This window comes from Cibotium barometz, chromosome 3 (assembly GCF_041138505.1).
Source record: "Cibotium barometz isolate CiBa-2024 chromosome 3, ASM4113850v1, whole genome shotgun sequence".
NCBI lineage: Eukaryota > Viridiplantae > Streptophyta > Polypodiopsida > Cyatheales > Cibotiaceae > Cibotium > Cibotium barometz.
This window is the reverse complement of record NC_141048.1, coordinates 29999601-30024991: the sequence shown is the minus strand read 5'-3', so window position 1 is coordinate 30024991 and position 25391 is coordinate 29999601. Positions and strand designations below refer to the sequence as shown.

The following is a 25391-nucleotide window of genomic DNA, read 5'->3' as shown; positions in this document are numbered from 1 at the left end:
TGAAAAAGTTGAAAGCCAAAATGAGGATGAAAGTGAATGGGAGTATGAAACAAAAACGGAATGTGAAGCCGAAACAATAACCAAAACACCCATGGTTCCTTTGGAAGATTCTATCATGGTATGGTTGGATTTCCCTACATGCAATGATGTTAAGCATAAACGCGTATTGATTAGCCCTCGAGCTAGTCATAACATCGTGAGACAATAGACACTTGGGTGTCATTGGGACAACCTCAACTCATCCCTACAAGCAATAGTCTTGCACAAAAGGAGCCAATGGACAAAACATTGAAGTTCCAGGTTACTTTAGATACACTACTCAAACAATCGATTGGCGATATGGAATTTACATTCCATGTTACCCTAGATTCCCTTGATTATGATGTCGTCCTTGGCGAAACTTGGATAGGTGAATCGTTGTACTCAATAGATGAATCCATGCAAACAGTCATCTTGAACACTCCTGCAAGCAATGTAAAATTTGTTGAAATTTGAGCATAATGATGAGCTATGGTGGATCAAACACTAGAATCAACATCATTAACAAAGTGATTAAGAAATGATTAAGATGTAATTAGTGAATAATTAGCAAATAGATTAATGTAGGCATGGATACTCAAAAACCAGCAAATTCTCATTAGGGCTATGCCTCAATTTATAGAGTTTACATCAAGCATCAAATCCCATTGATTTCTCCATGATTCACTCCACCTCTTGCCTGATTCTCTCCACCTCTTCTCTTTTCCCTGAATATCTCCCAGAATATCTCCACACTCCTAAATTCCCTCATGCTACCCATTATTCTCTCCGAGTAGATTCTCTTAACCTTTTCACAGGTTCTTTCACAATTACATCTCCTCTTTTACAGTCTCTATCCAAGAGCTTGTTCCCACACACACCCTATTCACTTGTATATTTCAACACCTCCCCTCAAGTGAATACTCCTAGTACACCTAGACCCTATACCAAGTTTGCCTCCCCTTACTTGATAGTCCGCGACCAGTGTCTACTCCTCCCCTCAAGTTATCTCAGCACACCTAGACCCTATATCAAGTTTCTCTCTTACTTGATAGCCTGCGACCAGTGCCTCAGATCCCTAAACTCATAGTCCTTGACACTCTCTCTCTCTATGTGTCCAAGGCTTACTATAGTTGCCCGCGACCTTGACTAAAGTGCTCACACATACATCTACCACGTGGCCTACATCATCGGTGGCTCAAAGGTGGTTTTACTTTATTGGGGCAGGTTACATTGGGTTGTGGGGTCTCTCTCTCTCTTTCTCTCTCAGAGATTTTCACATGGCTCCTCACTCTTTGGAGCCTCACATCTTCTCTTGTCTTCAGTCTTCTTGTTGTGGCAGCATCTCTCCACGCGTCCGTCTCTTCTTTCAGTCTTCTCAGGGCAGCTTCTCTTCTCGTGGCAGCTTCTCTTCTCATGTCCATGTCTTCCTTCAGATCTTCTTCTCGGTGTGGATCCTCTTCTTGGGAAGAGATATTCTTCTTCTTTCATGGCTGGGGCCATGAGCTCGTCCATCTCAGGTCATTTTGCTCCATGTGAGCAACATGTTTCAATGTTTTGCTGACAGTTCCTTTGGGCTTTTTATGTTTATTTTGTATCATTATGCAATGCAAACCCAAATTTATGCGGGTCTTACCTCTTGCCTTAATCTGGACAAGGGCAGTGTCTGTTCCCATTTTTACACTGATGCAATGTGCCCAATACATAATGTGTATAGCATCCATTCTCATGCACATTTCAAATGCAACTCTGGCTATGAATAATCTTGAATTTAAGTGAGATTTACAGGCATTAACCAAAGGTTAAATGCAAAATGATGATTTTCACAATTTTATCAGCACAATTTTCCCAGAAATTACATTAAATTAAGGGTAACCAATTTGTACGGGATGGTTGAAGTATCAAACCAACTCCGATTTGAAATCTGAAGTTATAGGGATCTGTATCAGATACCTAATGGTTAATTTGAACCCTCAATTGCACCAAAGTACAGTGATTAGCACTGATTAATCACTGATTAGCAAATTAATGCTCTGTTTTGTGTGCAAAAAAAGAGTATGCGGGGAGTCCAGATCTGGTGCCTTCCACTTCAAATGAGCTCAAATTCTTTCAAAGGCATCAATAGCAATGAGTCTAGTAGAGGATTAAGCTAAGAAACACAAGATTTGACCAAATAATGAAAGCTTAATCTCTGTTTTACCAAAGTCACCTGCAGATTTGATGAAGAGCTTGGATCTCACTGTAGACTTGATGAAACTCAATTCTGTCTTCACCAGCTTGTAGAGCATGCTTGATTACACCTTGGGCTAGGAGGAATTGAATCAATTCGACTTGCACAAGGAGAACTCTTCAAAATGCTTCAGAAAAACGGCGCCCAGCAATTAGCGAAAATCAGCGCATTTTCGTGGCGGTTTGCTGCGTTTTTTGCATAGGCTTGAAGCCATAGATGTTACCTAGCTAGTGTTAAAATCTTATGCCCTAACTCTATGTGTGCAAGGTGCTAGATGTCCTCCACTGGCTGGGGGTGAAGGGGAAGATTGATTTTTTTTGCTAATTACTTACTAATCCTAATTAATTCACTAATGGGGGCTCATAAATCTGGTTGATTCTAGGCATGGCTCTGATACCATGTTGAAATTTGAGCATAATGATGAGCTATGGTGGATCAAACACTAGAATCAACATCATTAACAAAGTGATTAAGAAATGATTAAGACGTAATTAGTGAATAATTAGCAAATAGATTAATGTAGGCATGGATACTCAAAAACCAGCAAATTCTCATTAGGGCTATGCCTCAATTTATAGAGTTTACATCAAGCATCAAATCCCATTGATTTCTCCATGATTCACTCCACCTCTTGCCTGATTCTCTCCACCTCTTCTCTTTTCCCTGAATATCTCCCAGAATATCTCCACACTCCTAAATTCCCTCATGCTACCCATTATTCTCTCCCAGTAGATTCTCCTAACCTTTTCACAGGTTCTTTCACAATTACATCTCCTCTTTTACAGTCTCTATCCAAGAGCTTGTTCCCACACACACCCTATTCACTTGTATATTTCAACAAAATTATTGTTACGAGAGGAAGAGACCTTACAAGAGCTGGAACTTCCAAAATATCTTACTGAAAAGATCCCTAGGATTTTGGTGGGATTGGAAATTTTAAATAAAATCACCACAGCTCAAGCACAACTTTATCCAACACGAGAACACAATCTCATGACCCTCGAGCTATGGGATTTGTTAGGTCAACCAACACTCACGGCACATGAAAGGATTACCTTTACACAAGACTTGAACATGCCATGTTTGGGGTACTTTGGACATACAATGTATATTAAAACTAACCCCCTCACTTGCAAGTTTTTTGTGGTTGAGTATGTGTTGGAAGCAGATTTGATCTTGGGGCATAAATGGACTATTGCTGCCCAAGCACCACTGTGCTTTGCTAGTGATAGAGTCATCATGATGGTCAACGACGACAAAAAGTTGACAATACCATACTGCAAGGAAGAGGATCCAACTTTAATGGATATCTATGATGCTGAATGCAAAAGGATACAACCTCTTCCACTAAAGCATCTACTCCTTCAACCCCATCCTCACCTATGAAGTTCGATGCCAAAACCTCGCAATTAACAGCTATTCCTAAAGAAGTTCCCACAGCCAAAACATCTATCTCTAACAAAGAACTCAAAGGAAAGACCCAGGAGCCTATGCATCTTCACCGATAAACCGCACCAAAGGAGACAACAACATGCTCAAAGGACTCGTATATCGACAGCCACTCCATAAGAGACTCTAATCTCATCATCATCAACAATGCCCATGAGTCTCAAACCTGCAGCATCAGCGCCAACCAAAGTCAAGGAGGGCCCCAAACCTTCCACATCAACCCAAAAGAAAACTCCACCATGACAACCACAATCAAGGTATCTTAATAGTATCAAGATGTGGGTGGAGAAGCACAACTACTTGTAGCTCAAGGCTACTATGAAGGTGTCAATCAAATTTGGGTGCTTCGACAGTCAAAGCCTCTTCCTCAATGCAGCACTTGGAGGCCAAGGAAAAAGAAAAGTACTCCACAGCAAAGTTGCGAGTTCCTCAAAAATCTCCACCAAGTCATCAAGTGTGGGTGCCAAAAACACTTCTGTGCACGCACAAGGGTACTACCAAAGAAATACCAAAGCTTAGGTCCCCAAGCGCATCACAAAGACCCCTAAGCTTGCACAAAGAAGAAAACCTCAGCACCAAGCACATCGGCCGCCAGTTTACAGTGTTCACCATCAAAGAGGGGTGCCTGTGCCTGTGCTTCAACAACAAGGATACTATGATGGTAATTCTATCATATGGTTGCCAAAATCAAACAATGTGAAGAAAACCTCACCATCGACTTCAACCCCAACAACTTCACCTAAAGTTTGACAAGAATGGAGGCCCAAGCAACGACAAGCAAATCACTCAACCACTCTTGTACATTCAGCACCAACACAAGAGCTTGTCTGTTCAAGCAAACAGTTAGAAGTCTTCCCTACTGCCTCAACAACATTTGAGCAATAAATTCAAGAATCAATACCCACGTCTGCAAACGAAGACATATGAGCGCATCAAGAACAAAATAGGAATGCTCTTGTCACCCCTCTGGATGTGAGAAATAAGTGCATAAGATGTTTGCAAGTCATGACCTAGATGACCCATAAAATTTATTAAAAAAACCCTCGGAGTCGAAACCTACAACTTCACCAAATTAGGCCATTTCACAAAACAACCCGTCATGGCCAAAAATCCTGCAACCTCATGAGTTCAGGTTTCTCATTACGAATTATAGTCTCACGGCTTAAAACCCTGCACTTTCACGATTTAAGTCCTATCACACGGATTAAGCCATATCACGCAATAGCCACTATATATTTGTTAAGCTTATTGGCTGTTAAATTAATGTAGCAATTGCTCCATGAGTACATATCCATACTCATGCAGCACTGGAGAACATTTGCACCAAAGCCTCACCATCAACAACTTCTAGGTACATCCCTGGATGGGGGGGCTATGGTGGGCGAAAGCCTGGTTAATGGTACAACCCATCGCCTAAAATTTTTCTTCAAATTACAAACCTCTCCAAATGATGCCACCATCTTCACAAGTCGATGATCTTCAATTCTTAGTAAAGATACCTATATTAGCCTCTTGCAAGTCGACATAATTCTTTCAATCCTCACCACCAACAAGTAGCTACTTCAACACAGAGCAGTTCAATAAGAGTCTATATGACTCAATTCTTTTACTTCATGTAAATCTGCTTCATAAGAGCACTTAAATATACATAAAAACATAAAAAGCACATTGGTAGAAGAAGACAAGAACATGTCCTTCTCAACAACATCTGACAAGAATCCTGCCACACAAAGGGACATCCGTAGATAGGGGGGCCATGGTGGGTGAAAGCCTGGTCAATGGTACAAACCATCGCCTAGAATTTTCCTTCAAATTACAAACCTCTCCAAATGTCGCCACCATCTTCACAAGTTGATGATCTTCAATCCTTAGTGAAGATACCTATATGAGCCTCGTAAGTCGACGTAATTCTTTTAATCCTCACCAACAAGTGGCTACTTCAACATAGAGCTGTTCAATAAGAGTCTATATAACTCAATTCTTTTACTTCATGTAAATCTGCTTCATAAGAGCACTTAAATATACATAAAAACATAAAAAGCACATGGGTAGAAGAAGACAAGAACAGGTCCTTCTCAACAACATTTGAGAAGAATCCTGCCACACAAAGGGACATCATCAAAGGCCAAATTCTTCAAATGATGAATGTCGCTTCAATGAATCAAATGAGGAACTGAGAATCACCATCTTGTTCTGATGATTAAGTCTACATTCCTCCGGATCCTTCTCTCTCTTCTCTCCCATTATTAACATCTCTTAGTGTCCCCACTAGCAAAAATAAAATGTAACCTTGTCGATGATTGCCAAAAACAAAGAGAGCAAAAAAAAAGGACTCACAAATATAAAAATGCAGTCATTCGCACAAAACCCACCACCGAATTCCCAATACACCACTAACCATTCATTAACTAGCTTTTCTTATTTCTTTCGGAGGAACAAAGACCATTGAACGTCATTCAACATCAATGCCATTGACAAAGCTTGTTCATTCTCCCCACTAAACGGTCTTCAACGTGATCATGATTGTGCATACAAGGCACCTATTCTTCTATACTACATATATTGTAAAACCTTTGACCATGATACTAAAAAGTATTTTGCTTCATCCACAAGGGACTCAAAACCTCCATCTTCCGTGCACCAAACAGAAATAGTCCAAAGGGTAGAAACTGCTCAGGGGAGGATAGTTAATCAAACACTTCAGTGTTTCTATTATCCTGGACCTCACAAGGTGGCAGACTACACAGTTTGGAATACTTCCATACCCATAGTCACTGACACCTTGTGACCAATATGTGAACAATGTGACATTGATCACATGTTCCAAGATTGCCCAAGATGAGTTGCTTCAATGCAACTTGTCTCACACAATACAACTCTTAACATCTTAAGTATACAGAACAAGCAATTTTCCACGGTGCCCTTGAATGTGCTTACACACTTACAAGCCAAGGCACAAGAAACAGTCAAAAGGAATGCAAAAAATAATACCTCAACATGGGTAGAAGAACAGGCTTCAAAACAAAACCCAAAAGAGAAAACACCTTAAATTTTATAAAGAAGGCATTTACGTGTCATATCTTTGGGTGAAACTCTAATGAAAGAGTGGGAGAAAGACCTAGAACCTCAAGGCTCTCTCCCATAGAAAGTGGTCAAACCATGTCAAAAGCCACAATGTGGAGTCGATCTTGTGAGCTGGGTTTATCCTAAGTTAACCATGATCAGAAAGAAGCCCCAACAACCACAGTTATAATAAACACGACATGTCTTTTTTGCTGTACCATTAGGGACAAATGTTTCATAGTACACACAACATCAAGCATACATATCACCAAGCACGAGTCTTGCTCTTCTGATTACAGAAACCTCTTTACCAAGGAACCAAGTTTCAATTCTTCTCCATTTGGACAAGGAATAGGGAACATGGGGGGAGGGGTAAGGAACCAATGTCACAAACTACCTCATCATAAAGGGATCCACAAAGGTATTCATAAAACGTGTCCTTATCCGGCACCACAACAAGCCTGTAATCTCAAGGCGAACAGGTTGGTGGAGGGCAAGTGCTATTGGAAACTACATAGCCTAATCCCATAGGGAAAAAGATCATGTACCCTAAACCAAAGGGTCTCGTGCAACCACATACTTATGTTCCACCACCATGTGAATAGGCAGAAGCCATTCTGAGGATGGCTTTTGAAATGGAAAGGAAAGTAACATCTAGAGGTTTTCTTGCTTGAGGCACTGGCTGGTGCTGACCTTGGGGGTGTCCTTGCTACCACTCTAGGCCTAAATAGTTGAGCAGATTCTGTGCCAACTCGTCCATGCTCATGTCCTTAACTAGGATTCTATCTAGTGTTACTTGGGCACCCTTGGTCATTGAGGCTTTGGATGATGTATCCCCTATCTCTCAGTTCAAGTTGGATGACTTCTACGACCTTGTTTGGAAGATTGTCTACCAGTTCTATTATCGTGTGTGTCGGGTAGCACTCATCAAAGTTGTAGTGCCTAGACCTATAGAGATGGTAATGAAGCCTCTTGCTCTTAAGACCGATCATCACAAATCGATCAATGAGTGATAGATCGTCTTGTCTTTTTTGTAGGTGCTACATCTCATGTGGAGATACTTGGTTCATATAGATATGAATTATTTCACCCTCCTCGTGCTTAAGGTTATAGATATGTATAATAGGACTCCATCTGGCTCCATTGGGTGCGAATCCCACTATGAAAGTGTGTCTTAAGACCTTGTAGCTAGCCTTTTCTAGTGGGTTTAGAGAATTGGACCATTGAACTACTTTGCCTTCAAGGCAAAGTCTTAATGAGTAGATCTTGGTGGGATTATTAATTCATGCCATGGCCTCACAAATTTAATTGAGCTTCTTGGATCTCCAGTTTTATCAAATTTGCTCATCATCTTTGAGATATAGATTGGCTTAGTTTTGTCCAGCTCCTCTGAGAGTCCAAAAACAAGAGAGCCATGAGTCATATGAGCAATATGATTCATATGGATATCCAGAGCAATCCCAACCATAGACTATTCCTCTATGTTTGAGGTCATGGTGCAACAAAAAGCGAGGGGGACCTTAATAATATGGCATGTAGGCCACTAATGTAATGCTTCAATTGTAAGGGCCTGCACCATGTTGCCGAGTGTCCTCATAGAACCATCGCACCTAGTGTCTCAACTCCATGCTTGAATCTAGTGCCACCCCAATGCTATTCCATATGGAGGTACATGTTAAAAGTGTAGATTCAAACATGCCTTTAAGGATTGTCCCAGTGGTAGAAACATTAGCCACTTCAACAAGCCTTAGCTTATTAAGCATACAAGGAGAACTTATTTATACAATTTCCCTTAAGGATATCACAAGGCTCCAGACTAAGTAAAGGGAAGTTGCCAAGGAAATCTCCAATGCAATAAAAAACTAGAAAGCTCAAGCTTTGATATCTCAAAGCCACCAACCCAAAAGCCAAAGGTGCAAGCCCCAAAGGCTACATCATCCCCTAAAAAGGCTAATGAACCAGACCTAGAGGTTTAAAAGAATAAGACCTTGAAGAGCTCACATGAAAATGCAATGCACAATTAGTTATCAACAAGGACAACAATGTCATAACCAATTAAAGTAATTCTGATGATATCTCAAAAGCTCACAAAAGAAAATGAGTGATCTCCCATTCAAACCCCCTCTTCCTAAAGAGAAAAAACCCATTAACTACAAAAACCTTCCAAAGAAACTCAAGGAGACCCTACATTGGAGAAAGAGCCAATGAAACAAGACCAAGAGCTTGTGAGGAAGGTACATAGGTTGAGTACTTGAATAAGTGGTCCAGTACGAGCCACTGACCTTGCTTGAGTTGATCCCTGACCCCATCTCACAGCCAATCATAGAACCAATAAGGAAAACTCAGAGTGTGCCAAAGGCCTGATCGAAAGTGCAACCATTCTTAAGAGGCTACAAAAAGAGTCAGTTTCGAAGCCTTTGCATTTGGAACCAATTTGACTAGATTTTGTTTGATACAATGAAGGACTCAGTGGTGGGGGAAAAAAATTGGCCTTCCATGGGTCATCAATCACCATGATGTTATAGGGTGACGACTTCATTTCGACCCCATGGTACCACCTCCTAGAGGGAAGGACCCAGTGCACATCCCCTACACATTAGCAGGTTCAAGCCCATCTCCAAGTGAGTATGAGCTAAGTGAGTATGAGCTAAGTGAGTGTGAGTATCGCACGAGGGACATAGTAGGTCTCATAACCTTTTTGTCTACAGAGATCTAGTGCCGATAACTTCTATTTTGCAAGAAAATTTATAACTTTGGAGAGACTTATCAGACTCCATGAATGGCAAATTAAGAGCCCACACAGCTGAACCTAAACCCAAAGAGGAGGATAAGTCATGCCATAGTGAGTGCTCTCCTTCCATACCCAAGATGAAGGGCATGCCCATGAACAAGTTGGGACACTACTTCGAAAAAAATCAATGGAATAAACATCGCGTTACCTGTTATTTATAAAGGAGTGACAGTCTTCGTAATCTTGGATGGTAGTGTTGCTTTCAACATAATCACCAAGGATTATTGGGAGGCCTAGGGAAGCCCACCACTCATAGGCACAAGCCTCATGGTCAAACTAAATCTTTGGGAATCTAGAAGGGTGCAAAGATTAAGACCTTTGGGCTAAGCTTCCACCACGCATTCGTGGTAATGGATTTTCATAGAAGAGAGTCATACATTATGATCCTTGGAAGGCCGTATACATGAGAGATGCAAGGCTCGTTCGTGAGTGGAAAACAATCACATTTACATATGCAACGATACTAGTCCTTAATAAACTTGAAAGCAGGTAAGAATCATCCCATGGGTAGAGGCATTCTCACCAATGAGAGTGATAACAATCGCTCGCGTCGGACTGCTTCAATTGCAGCTCACACCACGTCGATTTTGACATCTGTAGAGCTTGTTAACAAGATATTGGATGGTGAAGATGAGGACCACGAATATGAGCCCCTCCTAGAGGTTACTGACTTTGAGGACTGGATTCACGTTCTTGTAGCAATGGACACTCTTCCATAGAAGCTTGGGACAAGATTTGCTTGGATGGTACTGAAATCATATCCATGTTCGTACTTGATGTATTTTAATGCATCCAATGGTGGAGCTGGCTCATCTTGAGTTAGAGTCCCCCATAAAGACCACCTAAATGCATGGCCTGCCTTGCTTGACACAAGCGCTAGCCACAACGTGTTGTCTTAGGAGACGTAGACCTCATTAGGCCACCCCTCATCATCTGTAACTATCTATGGCCGTCTCGATTGTTTTGAAACAAAGTTTCTAATTGGATTCAAACCTTTGCCATGCAAGCTTTATGTGACTCCCATCTTTCAAGTACATTGAAAGCGAATATCATCCTTGGAAGGGAATAGATCATTGCCATGGATTGCATTGTCACCTAGTGGACGAGGATTTCAATGCTTGAGCTCCCCTTTAAAATGGTTATGAGGGCACATCAGTATCCCAAGCCCCATCCCTTATGAGCCACCACCTTAGGTTACTTTTACCACTACACAACAATCTCGTCTCGCCATGTCATCGGCCACCCCCTCAAACCATTTTGAAGATCCTAGACCTTGTCTCGGGTGAAGACGAAGAACATCTCCCAAACCTCAACCTTAGCAACCCTTCAAGGAGGTCACCAAGAAATGGGTACCCAAGAGTGCCTTAGCAAGCCAAGGAAAGTACAACACCTATGCAAGGACCTAGCAACCACCATTTGGTCCAAACCCCAACCATGAGCTGCTAGAACTAGAAGCCTAGGGCTTCTACAAAAGGAACCTGCCTGTCTAAGTCCCAAAAACCTCATTGCTCGCAGAATCCTCAAAGCGTAAAAGATCTAAGCAATGACCTCAATACCCATTACCACCCCAGAAGTCCATGCTTCATTGGATCTCTATAAAATGGCTAGAAGCATAAGGATTCTACGAAGGAAACCCCCACGTATGGGTGCCAAAATCAAAGAAACTCGTGCCTCGGACCCCCATAAACGTACCCTAAAACATCAATTCCAAGTGGGTGTGGAGACCCAAAACCATGCTTCTGCTGATGTTGAATCCAAAGCTTAAGTAGGAATGGAGAATAGTGGCTTTCACCTCAACTCTTGTGCCAACATCACGTTAAAAAACGTTGGAAGAGCATGTGGATTCCGAGTGCAACAAGAGGCGACATCGTGCCTATGTGCAACAGGGGCCCTACCCATTCCTGTTCCCATTGAAGAAGAACCACCCATGGTGCCAAACCCCAAAGAGAACTATGCACAACTCAATCAAACACACCAGTAAAAAGCCAGCAGCAGTGACGTCAAGACTTTGGTCTTCAATAGGCAAGTGACGTTAAGACTTTGGTCTTCAATGGGCAAGTGACTCCTAGCCTTCACAGGAAGGCCACACAGTAAACCAAAACCTTAATACCTCGTTTTACATATATAACATAGCACTTCCAATCAATTGTATATACACATATACCTGGGAATGATAAAAAACTTGAAACCCAAAACTAAATAGAACACACACATACACCTATAAGCACACAACACATACACACACCCACACTCACTTGCATGTGGACTCACACTTACACACTTACACATGCACACTCAACCCTCCCCCTATAAACTACCCTTCTTAGGCCCTTTTAATCCCCCCCCTCTCTGATCCTTTAAAATTCTTCTCCTAATTTTTTGAAACACCTCTCCCTAGGAAAAATTTCCACATACACAAACACCTACACATAACCTTAAAAAGTAGGCTCACGTTGTCGCGACATCACTCATTTTTTTTAAAAAAAAGGGAAGTTTGCTCACATCACCATGCCATCACGTTGGCTCACGTCGCCACATTACCACATAGGCTCATGTTACCACGTACACGTCACCATGTAGGCTCACGTGGCCACATCATCACCTCAAAAAAAAAACTTCTAAAAAAAGTTGGCTCATGTTACCGTTCCAATTGGCACTCTTCTAGGAGGAACACTTGATATTCCATTCTTTAGGTTGTTTTTACATGGCAAACTTTCCATTAATAACTAGAGAGCTGTCTTTGGTGTAAATCCATCTTGCCTTAGATGTTCAATAGCTTCTAAGACTTACAACAGTGTATTTGTGGCTGCCAAGTTGGTCAAAGGATCTGGAGCTCTAGAGCTAGCGTATAGGCAGATTTGAGGAGAGGCATTACCTGTGTTACTTGGGGTGACTAATATGGAGAAGTTCACTCTTGGACCCCTTCATCATCTTGTTATGGAGACAAAGAGCTAGACTCGTGCACGCACATAAACCATAAACACACATTTAAAGTAGCCTTGAATATGGAAGGATAAAGGCTTAATCTACTTACTTCTAAGCATGATATTTAAAATAATATGTGCAAGGTGATAAAGACCATTGATCTTGTAAAGAAGAGATGGGTATGGATACCTCATTCCATCCATGGGACGGCAACATTGACAATTGTCACACCTGTTCAAACTACAACTATGTACATTTATATAAATAAACGACATTGACAAGTGTCACATCTGTTCATGACAGCTGCATGAAGCCATAAAAATTTAAAAATTTGTGTTTCAATTATGATTGTGACACTCTTAATTTTTGAATTTCTTAAGATTGCTCTGCCAAAAGAACTAGAGTTCCCACTCGTTCTTTCTTACAAAAATTAGAAATCGGCTAAGCACAGCACCCTTGGAAAGGCCCATTTACTGCTGTAGGCCCAACTTTAGATTAATTTGCTCCTTGAAGGACGAGAAACCTAAACGAGTCTAACTTTATTAGTAAAAACAAATTTAAAAAATCACCATTTGGTAGTAGCTCACAACGGTTACTTATGGTTCAACTAAATACAAGAGTCAATACTAAATGAAGTGGGTTCCTAGATTGTAGATTGCAACATTCATAGGCATTGGAGACCAGGAAAGCCCACGTTGAGTAACATGAGGAAGTAGTTCTTTAGTCTACTCCACAAAGAGGAGCATTGATAGCAGGTGACTTCAGCATGACCACATACATAATGAGAAAAAGGTGTATATACTACTACATAAAGAGTTAGAGAGCATTGATGGATGCATGACGAGAGCACAATCACATGCATGCCTCTCCCCTATAAGTGGAATCGCTACTAAGCATGCCGACCATGAACGAGCATAAGGGCAATAACAATGTGCATAACACAAAGATTTGGTTCCTTTGGAGCTGGTACCTCTACATATTATGATGAGTGATGAGTTCGATAAATGTCTCTATTAGATTCATACTTTGCTGTATGTTGGGAGTATTTATAAGCATGACAAGTGGATCATCCAGATTTTGGACACGACATACGATGACTAATTGGCTTGTACATTCTTATGTACGATTGAATCTTGAAGTTAGTTTTTGAATCTTTACATCTTAATTAGTATAGTTAAGTACTTGGCATGCACCAGTATTATGGACTGTAAACATGACATGTTAAATTTTAAACCTCAATGGATGTTTTACTGTTTGTGGAAACTCGCAACGGTTGTATGATTTAGATTTTTATTTCATATTTAAATACATATATTTTATTAGCTTACAAAATCCCCACGTTCCATACTACACTCGTACAAAATATGTACTCTACATGCCATACCCAACATATGGTTCCACCTGGAAGTGATACACAATTGTGCAAAACCTAAACTGGAATCACTGATTATTGCGTGGACTTCCATGCTAACACTGCTAATGTTGAAGGCCATGTAATACTAGCATGTTCCTTCTGTGTGAGCAAAACTTTTTTGTGAACTCAACTGCAACGCTTCAAATGGATCTTGAATACCATGGCCATGCCAGTTTTTATTACTTCTGTGGGTAAAGACCTCAAACTCTTGAGGCCAAAAATCATGCTGTCACCACCCTCAGCGATGAAAGCTTGGACCAGCTTGAGAGCATCGTCTCAAAATCCATGTGACATATACAAGGCTATAGTACAAAACTTTTCAGCCAGACATCCTTACATGTTTGATTCATTCAGAAACCTCCATAACATGTTATGGAGGATCATGAGATCTGATTACCAACTATCAATTTGTGCTGGAACAAGGATCCTTTTCAAAATTGTGTCCAGTTACTGGATCAATACTGCTCCCGGAACTTCGAAAGCACTGAAGCATACACCCACACAAAAAAAAAGAACAGATTTTCATTGAGAGCATGCTTATATTTCTGAAGTCAAAAAGATGGATTAGCCATTGGTGGATACCACACAAAACTCCAGAAATGTGCACCTACTGTACAAGTCCTGTGCATGTACAAACGCGCACACATACACACACACACACACACAGAGAGAGAGAGAGAGAGAGAGAGAGAGAGAGAGAGAGACCTTGTAACAGACAACTGAGCCGTTTGGATAGAGAGCAAAAAGCTTCGTTCCAAACCGCGAAAAGCATGACCCACATGAACTCTGATCAGTGATACACATGTGTCTGGCACGCTGTTCTAGTCTTGACATTCGAGCCTCAAAGTTCTCAGCACGGCTAAGGTGCCTTACAATCTGCATCCGCAAAACCCAACGTAAGGCACAGCAATTGAATCATGAGACAGCTATTAATTGAAGTGCAGCAAGAGAACCAATTGGAATCACAAAAACTTGAAGACTAAAAGCCAGACTTGGGCATGAGCAGGGAAGATTAAAAAAAGAAGTCACCTGTCCTTCCCGATGCAAATGCGCACGTGTTCGGATTATCCGAGCGATGGTTCCATAAGCAAGTTGAAGAGGCATATCTGGTGACAATGCCTGTGCCAGTCAGATACATACCAAAGGTGAGCCTATCTCTCTCTCTCTCTCTCTCAGTACCACATGAGATTGTTTGGGCTGAGCTGGGTGCCCACCAGTAGTAACTGAGGCCCTATTCCAGGCAGTTACCTTTTTACAGCGGCTATGGGAGCTCCCTCAGCAGAGGTACTCCCGATTGGCATTGACCTCATCCATACAGTTGGCAGAGGATGGAGATACGGATGTACACCTATCACATGGGATACGTTGTGCCATTGGACAGATCCGGACCTCATCACACCAGCTGCGGATTGAGACACGGCGATATGTGCATCAGATCGTGGATGACCGCATTTGTCAGCTATGCTACCAGGAGGTAGAGACAGAGGAACACTACATTTGCCGATGTACAGTCTATTATGAGATCCAAGGGAGATATCACTGCCTCTTCCGAGAGGGTTTTGGGCCGTTACGCAGGGTCATGGAGTTTGAGGATCAGAGATGCCTGGGATTGTTTCTACTTGAGCTCAGGAGACACAGAGAGACCCTCTTGGCAGACAGGAGGCCGAGCCATGATGTACCTAGACAGAGGACCCTGACAGATTTCTTCGGCACCAGCACCAACAACCCAGCCCACACACCTCCTGATACCTCCTCCATTGGGCCATCAGGGCACCGACCACGCTCCCAGGGAGTCACCACTAATAGAGCACGCACTTATCTTATGTCGTGCTCGTCGGCCACGCCCACCAGGATCCCGACCACGGCATCCTCACCATCGCCAGATTAGAGCCATTATTGCTCGGCATCGGAGGCGCCTACCTCGCTTCTACGACCTCTCCATTCTAGACAGCCCCATGGCGGAGATACTTGATCTAAGGAGAGGGCAACACTTCAACTGATCAGCATACATGGATCTACCTGATATACATTTTTCAATATTTTCCAGTATTTTCTACTCAGTATCATCTCGGAGTCTTACAATTCTGTTCTTATAACTGTAGGACAATCAGTTTATTGTACTTTTTAGTCTCATTTAGTTGTTCTCTTTGATGAGACACCAACTTCAGATGTACTCTCAGTTTTGGTCTCATAGGCCACTATGGCCTCTTAGAGACGTTAATACATCATTTCATCTCTCTCTCTCTCTCTCTCTCTCTCTCTCTCTCTCTCACGCACGTGCACGCGCACACACACATCATGATGCTTGGCAAGCCGGCACGGATATGAGCAGAAAGAGGTCTCCCTTCCTAAAGTGTAAGCATGCTCAATCCGGTCAAACCTTCTTGCAAAAAAGGGCTGCCCTCAGGGGCACACACAGATATACATACGGCATGACACACACCATTGCAAGTAGAGCAAAGGAAAGTCAGGATGGTACAAGTAATGGTGGCACACAAAGCTGGGAACTGGGTCATCTATCAAGATGGACACGTGATTTATCACAAAGCATCACCCAAATACGGGCACGGGGTCTATGACCATGTCACAACTGAAGATGGCTACTTGGAACTGTTATGATACATTATGGTCGGATCCTGGAGGCTTTGAAGAGACCTTCACGCGAAGGGACATCTTCTACACAGAGACCCATTGGAGTCCCAACAGGATTGCCACAGGCCTCGGGATACAAGTGGGAGTCAGTACACTGAAAAGAGACAAGAGCCTGTGGAGGGGTACGGGGGTCAGGAGGAGTCAGACCACATCTCTCCAGGATTCTCCCAGCGGTCATGAGAGATGAGCCCCGCTATATGTAGATGAGGTTATGCCTACCAGGGGACAGATTAGTGCATATCGCAGTTGGCTATTTTCCACCACAGAAAACCTCATATGCAGAGTCCAATGGACAGTCACCATACCTGCCCTTGTATAATGACAAGGGCAGAGTATTCCAGGTTAGGGAACATACTTCTCCTAAAAGACTTCAATGGCTGAACAGAGAGCCATCAGGTCCACCTCCTTGACCTTGCAAACCCCATCTTGTTACATGAGCTGGAACCTGTGGATACCCGTGTTAAACGATCTTGGGCATACCACCTTTAGCATATCTTTACTGGAGATGGGAGGTACACATGGGCTCATCATCTATAATAGCATGGCTAGGTGGCACTTTTCTGGAGCCCTTACTTGTTTCCCACATGGTGGAGGCTCTAGTACAATTGACTATCTAATGGGATTCCTGGCCTTTATATCCACAACTTCACTGTTCCACCCCCATCAATCATACTTACCTATTCTTCACCATCTCTGGCACTTTCCCGGCACTGCCTTCTATTAAACCCGTCTCACATTACGTAAAGGTACACTTTCATCAGGACATAGATAACATCTATCAGCGCCGCTGGGATCTTGACCCTTATGTCCCACTCACCACACTCTCCTCAGCTCACCGCATTACATTCCTTGTAGGCTGCTGCCATGTCGGGACATTCCATCATCATTCTCTTCTCATAAGAGCTTAGCTTAGAATCACCCTGTCTGAAGCAAATTAATCTTTTTTTCTCTGATAAAGAATTTATCAATGGTGCATGTACACTAAGAGCTAATTAGCTCAAAGTCAGCTTACGCAAATAGTTGAGTGATATGGTATACTAAGAATCACCTTGCCTAATCTCTTTCTTTTTTTCCCCTTTTTTCTTCTTCTTCTAGAATCACTCAGCAATATAGGGAGGGCAGAACATGAATCAATATATCACACACAGAGAGAAAGAAAGAAAGAAAGATATATTAAGCGTCTACTAAAGACCCAATGGGCCTATGAGACCAAAGTGATACAATAACGTCCATGGCATATCTCATCATGGAATGGAAAATAAAACATAAAGAAAACATAAATATAGCTATCTCACTGGGGTGATACAAAACTGTCCATGGAAACTCATCATGGAATACTAAGAACATAGAAACATGGGAGCAACATCAGCTCCGAGTAGATGGTATACCACTCTCCAAAATGTCAAGCCTCAATCTTGATCCAGAAGCACCCAAGACCTTTGATGCAAACCTGATATGGACTAATTGTTTGAAACGACAATACACTCAACTAGAGTGCATCAAACCAAGCCTCCCCAAACCCACCAAGCGTTCAATCCTAACAAACGACCTCCTCCTCAGCAAAGTGCTCCCCTATTAAGAAGACTACATTACTTCGGATCCACCTCAAGCGAGGAGCTTTGGGAAAAAATGAGCCAGCGAAACACAAATGTGAGTGGAGGAACAATGGAACACTTGGAAATAGGAGCCGCCAAAACGGTTCTCCGAACTCTGGGTTCACCAACTAGCTCTGTAAACAGCATCTTGAATTTTATGGCTGAGGAGAAGAGCAAAGGCAGAACCCTAAGAATTGTAAAAACCTAAATTTTAGCAAACCCTACAAAATCCAGCGCTCTGATAACATTTGTAGGCCTGGGCCCTGGGGTTAGGATTTACTACAAAACCAAAGCTATGGTGGATGAAAGATGTCCATGGTGCATGTGAAGAAAGAGAAAGAGGGGTAGAGAGAGAAATGTGATAAAGCTCTAGGAGAGAGAAAGTTGCACGACTGAATAATGTGAAACTTGATTGATGTGATCTTACAGCAAGTGCATGCCTTTTTGTAGGTTTACAACCTTTTCTTTTGACCCAAACAAATCACACTCACAAACACACATGACACATGTCACATGTCACATGTCACACTATATTCACACCTAAGTAGGTGTTCACACACACATACACATGAATAAGGTTACACACACGCACACACAAGATGACTTATACATGAGTCACTTATATACATAGGGTGAGGGATATGGATCCACTTCGACTCCCCCAACTTGCACTACAATCATCCTTGCAGATAGCGGCCGAAGGAGAGCATTCATCTTGGTATGTCACAGTACTCACTTGGTTTCAGGCACATGGACTCACTTGTTTCAGGTACATGGACTACAAATGGAGGACTGGCTCCCTCCATTTCAGTATGATCCAAATTCCCCAAACATTAGGCTTACATGTGAGGATAATAACCGGGTTAACCAATACAATTTACTTGGGCTATACACACATAACACATGGATCACACCAGTAGGCTCATAGCCTACCAAGATGCAGTACTATAGAGATCATTTCATGAGATTCATAGCAGAAGGTTTCATACTGAGACCAACTTATCTCGATGCCTTCATGTCCCATGCTATGAGGACAGCCATTGGCCAGCTTAGGGTATCATCCCATAGACTAAGGATAGAGACTCACAGAGGACAAGACAACTCTGTCACACGGGGGTTGAGTCGGAGGAGCACGATGTTCGCTAGTACCGAGTCTACTATGAGAACAGAGGGAGATTTCAATGTCTACTAAGAGAGGGCTTTGGACCCTTACCCCAGATCATGGAGTACCCAGATCAGAGGTACCTTGGACTCTTCCTACTAGAGCACAGCTGACACAAAGAGTCACTACTCGGAGATCCTCACCCCCAATTGTTCTCCTCTCAGCTTACCATCACCAGTTTTTTCCAGCCTAGAGGGGTGGATAGGGAGGCACCATATCCCATCACAATGGATACGGGAGCCTATACTAGAGGGCCCCCTTGCACCATGCCCATGGAAGTCACATCAGATCGGGCATGCAGATTCCAGAGAGCTAGACGTCCTTGTCCCGTCGGAACTTGGCCACCTCCAGCTCAACAGCCCCAGATTCAAGAGATCTTGGCCCGCCATCGAGCAGCCTCATCCTCACAACGGACTATCGATGTCTCTAAACTTCTTGTATCACCCATGATGGGCCCTTGCCCGGCATACAAGGTTGATTGACTGTTTTTGTTCAGTTCTCCCACATCCCATCACTTATTGTACCCTATACCTGGCATAGTAGGATCTAGATGTTTCATCTTGTATAATCTCAAAGTCTGAGATCTTAGCTTTCATTTTTCAGTTTTAGTTTACTGTTTTGCTTTTTCTTATTTCATCCATGACGAGATTTCATGGACACTGTATACATCATTTTGGTCTCATAGACTCTTTGGGTCTTTTGAAGACGTCAATATAACTCTGTCTCTCTCTCCCCTGGGGTCTGTGTGTGTGTAGCTGCTGCTCCAAACCCTAGCCCAACATTTGGTATTAGAGCAGGTTCCATTGGCTATTGGAGCAGCCGCTGTCCACATCATCTGCACCGTCACTTTCGTGCTCTGCGCCATCTGCAAGCTGCATGCTGTGACACATTCTACTCCCACCCACAGCTCAGCTGCAGCCGGCGACACTAGCTCCCACAGAACCACCACCCAGCCCAGCCTAGCTTACGCTTCAGCAGCCCACGACACTACCACTTCCGCTCAGCTCAGCCCTTTTGGGGGGGTGGAGGGGGGGGGGGGGGGGGGGGGGGGGGGGGGGTGGGGGCGGCGCGGGGAGATGACAAGAAATTAGCCAGCACATGGCAGCAGTGGCCTAAGCTCAGCCCCTTACTCGGGAACCTCTAGAATTTAGCCCACCTGTGCACTGGTTTTTCTGAAGCTTCTGGGTCAGCACCTCGAGTTTCTGCATCAAAATTGGACCCTTATCAATACTTGCAAATTGGGGGTTTTCGCATGACTGGTCTCCTAAGGCTTAGATTCCAACATTTAACCATACACTTGCTTTTTCAATACATTTACAGGTTTCCATACAGGTTGCATTCAGTGGACATTGTCTTTGCAGTGTGCTTGGACACCTGTAGTGTGTGGATCAAATAATATGTTTGCCATGAAACAATGGCTAGCAAAAACGATGTATTTGGTATGCTATTCGCTGAGGATAAGCTTGATGGGACCAATTATCCCTATGGTCTTACATGATGAGGCATGCATTAGTTGCAAAGGGGCTTTGGAACGTGATTGTTGGCACTGAACCACACCCTGCCTCACCAATGTAGCACAAGTTGCTACACAACAACAAGCTCCAAGAGCATTGGCTGCAAAATTCGGTACTAATGTCACAAGTGCACCCGCTCCTACTCGAGCAGGTTAGATGGGATGGTAGAGATGCACAAGCACATGTGTTGCTTGCATTGTTTGTGAAAAACAGAGCATAATCCCGCACATTCGTTCATGTAAGGCTGCCAAGGAGTCTTGGGATGCGCTTGTAGTGCTATACCAAGTTCATCACAAGACTGTTAAGAAGTCTTGGGATGCGCTTGCATCGCTGTACCGAGGGCTTTATGAGGCACGCGTTGCCTGTCTACGCAAACAATTGGAGTTTGAGCATATGAATGAGGGAGACTCGATGGATGCGTTTTTGACAAAGATCAAAGATTTCAGAGAGAAGCTTGCTAGCATTGATGAGATCTATTGGGGTAGTTCTTTGCTGCCTACTGCCCTCAATGCATTGCCAGATACTTACCACGGTTTTTCTTCTACTATCAAGCTCATGAAGGGCAATCCAAATGCCCTCACTTTTGATGAGTTGGTTTCTATGCTCTTGTAAGAAGAGCAATCACGGCAAAACAGGTCTATCTTGTGTGTTGGGGGTCAGGCTTTTGCTGCTAGTCAAAGAGGCAAAGGCAAAGTTTCTTCACAGGGTGGCTACAAGCCAAAGGCAGATTCAGCCCAGTGTTCTGGTAAGGATGTCGAGAAGGCGGGCGCGAAACCTAAGAAGAAAGGCAAGTGTAATTACTATCGGAAGCCAGGGCATTATATCAATCAATGCAAGAAAAGGCTCGAGAAGCAATAGAAGAAAGATTCAGGCATGTCTGTGGTTGATGCATCAACACCCAGTGCTGAGAAGGAATCAACTAGTTTGCACATGAAGATTAGGCTTTTAGTGTGCAATGTAACTATGATCCTTCTATACATGATGTATGCGTATCATTAATAGATTCACAACACATTACTTCTCAGTGTGGTTTAGTTTGCAGGCTTTTAGTATGCAATGTAACTATGATCATTCTATACATGATGTATGCTTATCACTAATAGATTCACAACACATTACTTCTCAGCGTGGTTTGTTTTCCTTCCTTGAGTCTACTCCTCAAGGAGGTAATATCACATGTGCGAACAACTCATCATATCCATCGAAAGGAGTTTAAGGATTGTGCTTGCTGATGTGAATGGTGGAATAATCACTCTCTCACATGTATTGTTTGTACCTGGCATCAAGAAGAACTTACTGTTAGTTTCTACCTTTACTAGGAGATCTAGAGGTCAGATTTCTGGATAACAGGTGTATAGTTCATGATTGGAATGATGGAGACAGAATCTTCCTTTTGTGCCACTATGCCATGGTCTTTACAAGGGATAGATATGAGACATCGGCACGTGATGCATGTTCAGTTACTGCCACACATGCTATGAGTGACGCAGATCTATGGCATGCCCGCTTTGGTCGCTTGAATTTTGGCACTCTGTTGCCCCTTAGAAGGCAACAGATGTAGTCAGAATTGCCACATCTTGAGGCCCCTGACAAACATGTATGTGGGGGGTGCATTTTGGGCAAAATGCAAGAGATCATTCCTGAAAGATGGATCACTAAGAGCTGTTCAAAAATTACAACTTATACATAGTGATGTATGCGGTCCTAAAAGGACACTACATATTGGGGGATACCTCTATTTTGTGGCATTCATTGATGACTACTCAAGGCATGCTTGGGTGATCCATTGAAGTAAAAGTTAGAGGATTTTACATGCTTTAGACACTTTCTTTCCATGGTTGAAAATGTGTTTGCATGCAAAGTCGGTACCCTTGGAAAAGATCAAGGGGAAGGTGGAAGAATATGTCAATAGAGTTTATTGCATACATGTCTGAGAGAGACATCAAACACCAATGCACAGTGCCTTACACACCTCAACAAAACGGTGTGACAGAGAGGAAAAACATGCCTCTTATGGAAATGACACGATGCATGGTGAAAGGGCAAGATTGGCTTTTTTGTCGGAGGCCATTATGTGCGCCACTTATGTACTCAACAAGTGCCCCACCAAAGGGGGGAAGGGAGGAGGAAGAGGGGGGCGGAAGAATATGTCAATAGAGTTTATTGCATACATGTCTGAGAGAGACATCAAACACCAATGCACGGTGCCTTACACACCTCAGCAAAACGGTGTTGCAGAGAGGAAAAACATGCCTCTTATGGAGATGACACGATGCATGGTGAAAGGGCAAGATTGGCCTCATAGTTTTTGTCGGAGGCCATTATGTGCGCCACTTATGTACTCAACAAGTGCCCCACCTTACAGACATTGACACCTTATGAAGCTTGGAATGGTAGGAAGCCCTTAGTGGCTCACAGGCATGTCTTTGGGTGTCTTGCTTACGTTCTTGTGCATGAGCAACTTCGTAGTTAGCTTGATTATAAGGTGGTCAAATCATTTTTGTGGGATGCAGTTCGCAAGGCAACAGGTATAGTGTTAGCTTTAGGTATTAGGATTCGAGATGGCTAGTCCTTGGAGGATATAAGAAGTCAATGGTTAGAGAGAGAGTGAGAGTGATGGAGAGAGAGCCTAGAGGCTCATCTGAATGATGTCACTACTTATGTAAGACAGGTATAATATCTAGATATTATCGTAACCACTCTAAGAGTGGGTTCACACACCCTTACCCACCCACATACATAAGTGAGTGTTCACTATTCACATTAGGGTTTGGGCATTAACCATAAAAAGAAGCATAATAGACTTGATAATAATAATCCTAATCTAATAGAACGAGAATGCATGAAAGGCTTCATCTTGCTTAATGTGTTATTATTAAACATAAAATGATAGTCCTTTTATAGGAGACAATATATCTTAAGGGGCTGTTTCCACACACAAAGGAACCTCCACAATAGATATCTTTACAAGGGGTTGTTCCCACGCATCACACACTTCATATATAACGTTGACTTTCCCTAACAATCCCTCCCTCAATGAAAAGGAGGCATAAGCCAAAGATAGGCTAACAAAGAGATGGCAGCTACTAGCTACTGAAACCAGACAGGTCTCTGGAGCAATAAACAGACACTTCAGATGCCAAACAAAGATATGAAAAACACAACGGAAGTAACCATAAACAATATCAAAACACTGCACTGAGCCGGAATGGCCGGCCCCCCATAGGAACAACTTTATTCCAATGAATAAATGATTACAACCAAACCAAGGTGCGGGTGCAATCCTGCACCGATTTTCCGCAAAGCTCCACAAACACTTGTTCAAGAACTAGGCACCAATCAGGACCATAAACCAGTGCAAATCAGCCTCGAACAACAGCCCGATACGGTGCCAAAACCAGCCCCGAATTCCATGCCAAAAATAGATCCCAAAATGGAGCCTCAATTCAGCTCCAGAGGAGCTCTCAAATAAGTCCCTGATTCCTTCAAACAGTCCTAGAAAAGCTCTCATGACTCTCATATTTCTCCAAGAAACAACCCGAGAAAAAAGCTCTCAAATCTGTGCACCTGTACGGCCAGCAAGGAGAGAGAAAAACTGTCCACTTGTATGGCCAACAAGGAGAGAGAAAACTGTCCACCTGTACGGCCAGCAAGGAGAAAGAAAGAAAGATATATTAACGTCTGCAAAAGGCCAAAATTGGCCTATGAGAAACAAGTAGTACAATGATGTTCCTCCAGTCATCAAGAGGAAAATGTGGAGTGAGAATAAAATGTACAAGTATGACAACACGACCATAGGGGACTCAAAATGGTGTACAAACGAGAGGGTGTGGATGGAGTACTAGGGCTACTAATGCATCTCTATATGCTAAAGGGGTGATACAAGTATGATATGTTAGCTACTCCTAACTCCATCCAGTCCCATAGTCTGGGTACAATATGTCATACATCCGATCTGAGGATGCCGTAAATGTCTGGAACATGCGTCCTGGATCAGAGCGAAAATGTGCCAGCTGCTCCTAGACCTCTTGCTGGTGTCGAGACCGGATGGCCGCAATCTCTCTATGGTGTAGCCGTGGTGTCTGATAGCCGGCTAGTCTGGGTCGTTGCCTAGCTTGAATCTCCTCCGCTTGCTGAGATGTCACTCCCAGTGTGTGTGGCTGGGCTACTGGTGCCAATCTCTGGAAGAAGTCAGTCAACTGGGACTGTCTTCCTCCGCAATGATGTGCGGGTGTTTGAAGTAAGATCTCCCTATGTCTTGGTAGTGCTAGTAGTAGTCTGCCTAGCTGTCTCTGGTCCGACCAGAATCTTTCGGAACTCGTAAATACACCATCGTTCCTTTAGAGAACTCTATGGGTAAACGATGTCTATTAGAATAAAATCTGTCTCGGTCTTGAGCACTTCTAATAGATTCCTTCGCAACTTGTAACATTTCTTGCATATCTGGCAAAAAATTACGTGCTGCATCATGCTAAAGTCCTGAGAATCCCACTATAACAGGTGATCTCGGTTGAAAACCATACATAAGCATGAAAGGACTAAAATCTGTACTCGTATGCTTAGTACTGTTATAAGCAA

General features: G+C 42.9%; 1 protein-coding gene across 1 annotated transcript in view; it reads right to left on the bottom strand.

Moving 5' to 3' along the window:
- Positions 1 to 14035: 14035 nt before the first annotated feature.
- The window catches only part of LOC147639922 (Vacuolar sorting protein 39), a 70978-nt gene continuing 59622 nt past the window's right edge, over positions 14036 to 25391 (bottom strand). Inside the window, exons 13-15 of the mRNA XM_086775346.1 lie at positions 14920 to 15009; positions 14596 to 14766; positions 14036 to 14374 (exon numbers count right to left, since the gene is read on the bottom strand). Of these exons, the coding sequence (XP_086631472.1) occupies positions 14294 to 14374; positions 14596 to 14766; positions 14920 to 15009 (342 nt within the window). The 3' untranslated portion in view covers positions 14036 to 14293. The remainder of the gene's footprint in view (positions 14375 to 14595; positions 14767 to 14919; positions 15010 to 25391) is intronic.